General features: G+C 49.4%; 1 protein-coding gene across 1 annotated transcript; it reads left to right on the top strand.

Annotated features, from left to right (window-relative positions):
- Window positions 1-271: 271 nt before the first annotated feature.
- On the top strand, window positions 272-7,538 carry TCEB3 (transcription elongation factor B subunit 3; the record flags this gene model as incomplete). Its single annotated transcript, XM_017736249.1, has 10 exons — window positions 272-352; window positions 972-1,090; window positions 1,888-3,100; window positions 4,120-4,234; window positions 4,592-4,747; window positions 5,121-5,218; window positions 5,453-5,633; window positions 6,063-6,174; window positions 6,432-6,583; window positions 7,106-7,538. Coding segments are annotated over 10 exons (2,289 nt in total), but the record flags the coding sequence as incomplete, so codon positions are not given.
- Between the last annotated feature and the right edge of the window lie 2,103 nt (window positions 7,539-9,641).

The following is a 9,641-nucleotide window of genomic DNA, read 5'->3' as shown; positions in this document are numbered from 1 at the left end:
GTTTCTGTTCCCGGTGCTTTGAGCCAGATTTAAGTTGCAGTCCCATGTGAAGCAAACGTTAATATTTGAGTGCGTTACAAAACTTTCAGGTGGGTTCTTGTGGGCAGAGACAAGATTTTTTTGCAGTTGGCCCTCGTGTTCAGCTTCTCAGGAGCTTTTTTGGAGCAAGACAGCAGCTGTCAGGCACTTGGATCTTCCTCACGAGCTCTCAGGCAGTGCAGCATTTTCTTCCTCCCTAATCCCTGTCTGTGGTTCCGTGTGATAACGCTGAACACTTCTCCTCTTGTCTCCACAGCTGCTGAAGAGTCTGAAGAGGCTGTCAGAGTTACCCATCACAGTTGACATTCTCGTGGTAAGAGCTGTGAAATCTCTCGGGCTTTTCATCGTGTCTGCCGAGTCCCAGGGAGAGCTGTTTTCCACGGAAGTGCTGCTTTCCCTGGAGCTGGGTGTGTCACCTCGGCCACCTGCTACAGCCCAGTGTCACGGCTGTGATTGTGATAAGGTTCTGGAGGTGCCAGGCACGGGGAAGGAGCGTGCCAGGGCAGGTGGGAAGCCATGGAGGACAGTTTGTCATCCTCAGTTCTCCCAAAAGCTTAACACCTGACTGGGATATGAGAGTTGGAGCAGATCCCAGCAATAACAAATCAGCAGTAAATGAGGAAGTGCTAATCCTTACAGTTTTTAATGGCTTCTGTCTTCAAATTTGCCGACTCTCATGGTAAATACTGACTTGGGTAATTAATACGAATAATTAGTGTTTGACTAAGGTAGAATTAAGACTTTGATTTACATGTAGTGAATGGTATAAAGTCAGCTGAGAACATAATAAAAGTGATATCCTTGCTGTTAGAGCAAGGAACCTTCTCCCTTGCAGCAGTAGGGAGTGTGTTGCCTTCAGTCACTCTTTAGGGAGTTTAGCAGGGGTGAGAATTCCTGTTTTGCTAAGATGGATTCGTGGCTCTCTCATGAAGGAGACAGGAGTGGGGAAGACTGTGAACAGCCTAAGGAAACACGAGCTCGTGGGAGACTTTGCCAAGGACCTTGTGGCCAGGTGGAAGAAGCTGGTGCCGGTGGCCCAGGAGGCAGAGCGGTGAGTGAAGCCCATGGATGAGCTTTGGGAATGTTTTCTCAGTGGATATTTTAAACCTCTCTGGCCAAGGCTCTGGAAAAACTTGTAAAACCAATATGCAAACTCTGCCTGGGGGTTTTGCCTTGTTTTGGCAGAAACTTCCTGCCTTTGCTGGCTCTGGAGTGTTGGGATGCTGAGAGCTGCAGTTTCATGTGGAAGTTGGGGCCAACTTTCAAGAATTTGCAGTTTGATGAAGACATTAACAGGAGATGCCAAAAAAAGTGCCCTTAATAAAGCAAAAGATGCAATCTGCTTGCTTCCCATTTTGTGATTCTGAAGACAGGAAGTTCTAGGCCCAAGTAATTTGAAAGAATGCTTTTATGAGCCAGAATCCTGTGGAAACTGGAAGTTGTTGCTAGCAGGCATGTGGCAGTAACAAAGCTGTGAACTCAGCAGTGAGATCAAAAAGGTTTGGGTGGTAAAGGCCCAGTTATTAATGGGAATTTAAATGAGTGGTATTCCCACATGTTGAACTGGGGGACATTTCCCACAGTGTCACACAGCCAGGAGTGTGTAGGCACGGAGAAGGTTCTGTACACAGCTGTTTCTAGTCCTAATAAAAGTGCTCCATCGATTCTTGCACTAGAAATGCAGTTTTTAAATCCCTGATTGCTGCTGCTCCTTAGAGATTTAGTGGGATTTTTGCCACCAAATACAGCCTTGGTCTTCTGTAAGAGGTGTTCCACTCCAGGGAATGGCTCTTTTCATTCATACTGGGCAGTTTTAGTCTAACTCTTTTTGGTTTCTTCTCCCTTCAGAAATAACCTAGACTCTGAAGACCGTGACTATGAGAGGAGCAGCTCGAGCAAAAGGCATCAGGAATCCTCCCTCAGAGAGGATGAGGAAGCTGATCAGGATTACTCAGAACCCTTCCAGCCTTCTTGCAGCCAGTCTTATAGCCCAGATCATAGGGAAAAGAAGTCCAAAAGATATCCTAGGCCTGAGAGAGCACATGAGACTTACAGCTATAGCAGCCACCAGGGGAAGGGTTGGGGCAGATCCTCCCCGGTGCTCTCTTCAGATCAGGAGTACTCGGACTGTGGACAAGCTGTGTCACCTGAGCCCAGTGAGAGCCCTCAGGATGTGGACACAGACCCTTATGCCTCTGAGGAGCAGGAAGAACCAACACTATTCCATCGGAAAGCCAGCAAAGGCCACAGCTTCCAGGAGAAGCTTGGGGCAGGCCGGGAGCGGAGCTCCGGCGATTTCTGCGACAAAGGCAGCGCGAGTCGGAGCAAAGAGCACAAATCCTCGCACAAGAAGCAGCGGCTCGATGGCAGAGAGGATGACAGGACCTCTGCCTTCAGCCCAGAGAGGTTGCACAAGGCCTCCTTCAAAGAGCATCTCCGAGAATCCCCCGTGGCAGCGGCCGGCAAGGAGAAGCAGAGGACGTCGGAGAGCACCAAAAAGGAGAAGAATCGGGAAAGCGGCACCTCCAGGAAGGAGAAGTCACACTCGTTGCCACACTCGGAGGAGTCTTTGGACAACCACGTCAAGAAGCAAAAGCATCGGGACTCTGAGAAGAGCAAATTGGAAAAGTCCAAGCAGGGCCTGGAGAGCTCTAACGCAGAGAAACGGAAAGCTGAGAGTGACTCAGGCAATAGGATCAAGGAAAAGGGGGGTTCTGGGAGCTTAAAGTCTTCGGAGGGGAAACGCAAAATCTCCGAGGTGGACAAAAAATCAGTGGGTTTTTCCTCAAATTCTGGGGAGGGGGAAGCAGAGGATGAGTTTGAACAACCTACTATGTCCTTTGAGTCGTACCTCAGCTACGACCAGCCCCAGAAAAAGAAAAAGAAAGTGGTCAAACCCGTGGCTGGGTCAGCTGGGGACAAAGACCGAGGGCACAGCAAGCAGAACGGATCCAAAGCCGGCACCAACAGCTCGAGCTCCAGTCAGAAGAGTTCAAGCCACAAGAGAACAAGTGAGAAAAAGGCAGAGAAGAAACCCCCAGAGCCTCCTAAACCAAAGAGGGTAAGGTTTGGAAGGATCTGAGAGTGAAAAAAAAAGGTGGGACCAGCTGCTCTCAGTCCTCTGCCTTGTTAGTTTTCCCATTGGAAAAGTGGGTGAAGGGGGGGAGAAAGAAATGCAGTGGGTGGATTTTATGTTTTATTATTTTATGTTTATTCAAAAATAGGGAGAGTAAAAGAGAGAACCTTCAGTTAAATACTGGTGTGAAAGAGTATTGGACATGATGCACTCGGTGAGAAAGCAGAGTATCTGTGGATGGGAGCTTAGAATCCAGCCCAGTTTGCAGTGCATCTCCTGCTGACAGGGTTCCTGTGTCTCCCCTCTCAAGTATTTATGCTTCTCTAAAATGGACCTTTTCTGGTGTCCAGAAATGGGAGAGAACTGGTGGTACAAGGCAGCTCATTCCAGAAGACAAACCTTCTTTTGTGAAAGCTTGGAAAATGAGCAATATTTCTGTACAGATCCTTTGTCACATGGGTGCCAGGGTTTGGTATATAAATAGGGACTAATATGCAAAAACCTTTACTGTTTCATCTTTTTACTCAACTTGGAAACACTTGGCTCTTCATAAAGTGGTTTTTATAATGTTTAACAGCATTTTAAACCCTGCTTTGCCATTCCTTCTGATAAATGCTTCATAAAACTTCATATCAAAGTTTTCAGTTTCCCTCAGTTTCTGAGGTTCCCTTCTCCTCCACCGCTGCAGTTTTTTGCAGAATGAGGAAAAGAGGCAGAACTGGTAAATGAGTGTTTGTGATCAAGGAAGTGCTTCAGCTTGTTCTGAATTGGTTAAAAATGTGGTGGCTCTTTCTGGAGAGTGCTGAGTGATCCAGATCCCAAATTTTGGCTTCTTCCTATTGGCAGTTACCACATGAGGTTGTTCAGTGGTGCAAACTGATCAGTTTTGAGTGATTTATTCAAAATATGCAAAACCCCCCCCAGTTCAGTGCTGTTTGTACGCTGGTGGAAGGTCACATTCTGCTGCATTCCTGTCTTATTCCATGTACCTCCTTTCCTTCCAGATAATTTTAGATGTGGTACCAACATTACCAGACATCCCCCTGCCCCCCATCCAGGCCAATTATCGTCCTCTTCCCTCGATTGAGTCCATCACCTGCTCCCAGACAAAAAGGAAAGGTATGTTGGGCAGGAAAATGGGTTTGGAATGAGTCACATTGTGGGAGAGAGCGGGAGCAGATGCTGGCTGGGTTCAAGTCTTTCTGTTGGGGTCTGCCAAGGGCAGAGGTTTCAGGGAGAAAAGGCAGCTGCTTCCTACGTGCTCCATCAGAAATGAGAAGAGTCCTTCACTGACCCTTCTTTGGGGCTTGGGCTTTGGACTTGTCCTTCCTGAGCTTGCCCTGCAGGTCTCTTGGAGAAGACTTTGCCCTTTAGGTTGCTTCTGGGTGACTCCAACTTGTGCCTCCTGTGCCATTCATCAGCACAGGCTCTTTTTTTTCTCTGTCCTCTGCTCACTCCAAGCATTTCCCTCCACAGCAGTGTCCTCGCCAGTGGAGGAGAGCGAAGCGGGTTTCACAGGCCGACGGTTAAATTCCAAAATGCAGGTGTACTCTGGCTCCAAAACTGCCTACCTCCCAAAGATGATGTCCCTGTACCAGCAGTGTATCAGGGTCCTCAGCAACAACATCGACTGTAAGTACCTTTCCTTGTCTCAGAGTCACTGTGCAGGTGCACTGAAATTTTGGCAACTTGTTTGTACAGACCCCAGCAGTTCCCCTTGTTACTAATACGGGACAAATCCCACTGGAAGCTCAGGTGCTGCAGGAATCAGCACCCACAATGTTTTCAGGCAGTGCTAAAGCACTGGAAATTGTGGCAAACAGAGCTTGCACAGATATTTCTTAACCTGGAGGTATTGGTGCATGAGGTTCCTTTCTCCTCCCCTCATCCTCCATGGTGTTGTGCAACACTGCAGTTTTTCCCCTGTGTTTCAAGGTGTCAAGCCCTTTCCTTGGCAAGGAAGGAGCAGGATAAGTAATACCCTGTGCTTCTTGCTTCTCTCTAGCGATCTATGAAGTGGGTGGTGTCCCTTTCTCCGTGCTGGAGCCGGTATTGGAGAGGTGCACCCCGGAGCAGCTGTATCGCATCGAGGAATGTAACCACGTGAGTGCCTTGGGAGAAGGGATGTGATGTGCAGGGGTGTCCTCACCTGCAAGAGCAGAATAGTAAACAAAGCTTTTTCATAGCAAGAGGTGGCTTTTGCAAGCCCTGAGTTCCTGGCTTAGCTGCAAGCTGGCCCTGCTGGAATTCCAGTGACACCAGCACTGAGCTGGTGCCGCGGGAGAGGGGACTGGAGGGAGTCAGGAGGGATCCCAGCTCTGTGTGGGTTTGCTTCAGGTGCTGGTGGAGGACACGGATCAGCTGTGGCACAACCACTGCCTGCGAGACTTCAAGAACGAGAAGCCCGAGGAGTTCGAGTCGTGGCGGGAGATGTACCTGCGGCTGCACGACGCGCGCGAGCAGCGCCTGCTCATGCTGGCACGGAACATCGGCTCTGCCCACGCTAACAAACCCAAAGGTGGGGCTCAGGGAAGGGGTTTGGGCTTAAAACCAGTCCAGTTTAGGAGTTGCTTAGCTCTGTGTGCTTGCCTTTGCTTTGGGGTTTAGCGGTGTCTTGCTTTCTGCCATGGTGGTGTTGATGCAGGGCAACTTTTTACAGCAAGGATGTGTAGGGCTGCAGAGGCACCTCCTGTTCCACATGGCTGCTCCAAAACCAGGGGGGGGGAAGCATTCCCGCTTTTTGGATGAACATAATGAGAACTGCTGAGCCGATCAGTCTGATTTCTCACTGCAAGAGGTTCAGACCTTGGGAAGGAGACTGTCACTATTTCTTTGGAATGGATGGATTGTGGAGAGGTGGATGAACTGTCAGTAGTAAGACAAGCAGTGAGGAGCCTCCTTTTTAGACAGCTGGATCTAAGTGATGTTTCCCTCTGTCCTGTTGCAGGGAGAGTGGCCAAGATGGCATTTGTGAACTCTGCGGTGAAGCCCCCTCGGGACGTACGGAGGAGACAGGAGAAGTTTGGAACTGGAGGCCCTCTTCTGCCAGAGAAGACCAAGTGAGTGTTTCTCTGTAGCAGTTGCTGCTCTGGCCCCTGAAGCTCAGGGAATGATACTGTGTGTCTGGGAGCTCCTTTTGCAGGGAAACTTGTAACTGTAATAGCCTGTTTCCCGCTGGGAAGCGCAGAGATCCAGGTCCCTGCTGGTTCCGCGTTGCATCAGCCACTGCGCTGTTACAAACGTGGCTTGTGTCTGGAGAATTGCCTCAAACCAGGATGAGCCCTTTATGGAAATGCCTGTCCTGTGTCTGTTCCAGAATAAAACCAGTCCTGTACACATCCAGCAAAAGCCACGCTCGGGCGAGTGACGAGCAGTCCTACGACGGGCCCAGCACCAGCAGTGCCCACTCGGTCCCATCTTCAGGTAGCACCTTCTCCTCCTACGACCCCAGGAAACCCGCAGTGAAGAGTAAGTACAACCTGCAGGACATCCCATCTCAGAGCTCCTCCTTCCCAAGCAGCTGCCTCTGCTTTGGGAGAATTCCAGGCTGTGCAGGAGGGTTGATGTTGGTATCTCTCCTCTCTCTAAGAAATCTGTTCAAGTTTCTTGCATGAGGAAAAGCAAAGGTAAACATCGGATTCACCTGCTCAGAGCTGACTATCAGCCTGTCCTAATGGTAGCAGTGAGGCAGAGCCTCTGCCTTTGCTGCCCTGTGTCTGTCCAGCTGTTGGAATTGGAGTGCAGCTCTCTTGGGAAGGGAGCAGGGAGGGTTTCACCAGGGATCTGTGTTGGTGCAGTGCAGACAGCAGTGCCTTCTCCTCAGCCTGTGACCTGAAAACTCTGATGGGCCCTGCTCAAACACTCGTGTCTGCCAGGGCTGCAGCTTTGAGTCGCTCTCAGCTCTTAGTCTGTCGCTTTTGCTTTCATGTGGGGGCCTTTTTTGTTTGATTCAGTGGTGAGGTTTGTTTTTTTTTTCTTTCTCTTTTGCAGAAATTGCACCAATGATGGCAAAGACTATCAAAGCTTTCAAAAACAGGTTCTCTCGGAGATAAGTTTGCAGTGCTGAGCTGGGCCTTTCTCTCTTGGGGAGGAGTGGCACTGAAGGGGGAGAAGGTACCCAAACAGCCCTTCCTTATCTTTGAACTCTTTGGAGGCTGCAGCTGCTGGGAGAAGCTTCGATCTGCACAAGATGACGGCACAGTATTTTATCTTTTATTCTGGTCCCTTTCTCAGTGTCAAGCCCCTCTCTTTTACCCCCCTGTCCTCAACATTCTGTTTCTGGCTTTGTCATCCGTCGAAAGAAGGGTGTACAGAATCTCCCGACACAGGAAAATGTGAAGTCTTGGCACCTGCTGAGAGTGGAAGATCCAGAGACTTATTTACTATTTAACCTCCTAATAAATTATAAAATCATTTTAATTAATATTTTGCCCCTCTACCCTGCTGTATTATTTATGTCGCTCCCAGTAGTCTCTCCCCTCCCAACCCAGTCCCGGGGTCAGCCTTGGTGACTCGAGCTGGAATCCATCTGTCTGAGTGGACTTGGGGTGTCACAGGAGCCTTTCCTCATGATCTGGTACCTGCTGGGCCCAAAGTCTCACATTATAAAATCATTTTAATTAATATTTTGCCCCTCTACCCTGCTGTATTATTTATGTCGCTCCCAGTAGTCTCTCCCCTCCCAACCCAGTCCCGGGGTCAGCCTTGGTGACTCGAGCTGGAATCCATCTGTCTGAGTGGACTTGGGGTGTCACAGGAGCCTTTCCTCATGATCTGGTACCTGCTGGGCCCAAAGTCTCACCTGGAGACTCTGGGAAAGGAAGGACCAGTGGCCCAGCCACTTGTCAGTCCTTTGGCAAGTGCATCCAGTCCTGAGGCTTTGCTCCCTGCTCGTGTGTGTCAATAAAATCTGAGCTCTTGACCTTCTCTGTGCTGTTGCTGTAGATCCTGTACAGGTGCTTTTGTGGTCCTGCAGGGATGCCAAGAGCCTTTGGGGACGTTTCCTCTGCTGCTGTCGTCTTCTGCTGGCTACTGGGAATAAAACTGCCAGGGATTTGGGAGAAGTTTTACTGTGCACCAAGTCAGATTTTAACTTTTTATCTGGAGAGAGATAGGGGACTTTGCAATGGAAAACAGTTTTTAAATATCAGTGAAGGCATCGTTTGCCTCTTTTAGCGGGAAGAAGGAATACTTCTGTCTTGTTTTCTGTGTGGAATTGCAAAGGATTTATTTCCAGTTGGGAAGCTGGTGCCTAAATCCTGTCTTTTCCCTGTATGTTTTGCTCTGTCCCCTCTATGGAAAAATCCAAGGATTTTGGTCTTTGAACCTGAAATCACTTGAATGAGGTTGGAGGGAAGTGAGCAACGGAATGTGGCTGTTGTAACACGTGTGTGTCCTTCAGAGCAGGAGCTCAAAAGGCTCCCTTGTACCTGGTGTGTGAGGAGCTGGAGCTCTGGAAGGAGAAGGTGCTTGGTGGGGCTGGTGGGAGTGTCAGGAAGTGCCCTGGAGCTCCTGGAGAGGTGGGAGCCCTGGTGAGGACGTGAGGATGGCAGCTGGGCTCGCCAAGGCCGGAGCTGGACACAGGCAGGAGCTGGCTGCGATGTGGGGAAGGTTTCTGCTTGTGGGGTGTGTCTGGGGAAGGTTTCTGCTCCTGTTCTGTGTCTGCCCCAAAGGGAACCCCAGGGGTGGTGCAAGCAGAGCATGGGGCTGGGGAGACCCCAGGGCTCGGGGGTCTGAGTGGGTCGGAGAGGGGAGGGATTCTCCTGTTCCAAGCCATATTTGCTGCCCTAGGACTTTGCTGTCTGGGTGGAAAAGATGCTGGTAGTGGATGCTGTTGTTGTTGGCAGCTCCTGAGAAGCTCTGCTGCTGGCTTTCCGTGGCTGCCAAATCCCAAACCGGTGGAGTTGTCTGTGTGCACTGACCGGGGGAAATCTTGCTGTGAAGGGTCCTCCCTGGAGGGCTCTAGAAAAATCCCTGTTTTGCTTCTGGTTTCTGTTTGGTTGTTTCTTTCCGTTTATTTTTTTTTTTTTCCTCCTCCTTAAAAAAAAAAAAAGTCTTTCTTTAAAACCATTCTGAACACCTGTCTCCTGTTTATTTGTTCTGTTCTTTGTTTAGTTTGAAGTTCTTGGAAAAATGTTCTCAGACTCTCATGTGCTGTAAGTTTGTTACAGTCCCAGATGCTTTAATGTTACCGTGCAGCATTTCAGTGTGTGTTGTGCTGTAAAATAATGGCTCCTTACTCCTGCGTTTTTGCTGTATTTAATTTTGCTGTATTTTTAATTAGATAACAATATATTCTCTTCTGCTGACCGTTGTGCTACTGTTTATTTCTCCTCTGTACTTGGGGTAGGGGCAGAGGGGAGGGAAGCAGAGCCTGGCATCACGTTCAGACACGATGGAGCTTTGAACAAAGGAGCTGGGTGCTGCCCAAGAACGATTCTGGGCACTGCTAAACTGCCAATTAATTGATATCACAGCTCCATACTCAGCTCTGGGTACGGCCCAAGCGTTGCTGTTTTGGGGAGAT

This window comes from Corvus brachyrhynchos, unplaced genomic scaffold (assembly GCF_000691975.1).
Source record: "Corvus brachyrhynchos isolate BGI_N302 unplaced genomic scaffold, ASM69197v1 scaffold65, whole genome shotgun sequence".
Classification (NCBI taxonomy): Eukaryota; Metazoa; Chordata; class Aves; order Passeriformes; family Corvidae; genus Corvus; species Corvus brachyrhynchos.
This window is presented reverse-complemented; position numbering and strand designations above follow the sequence as displayed.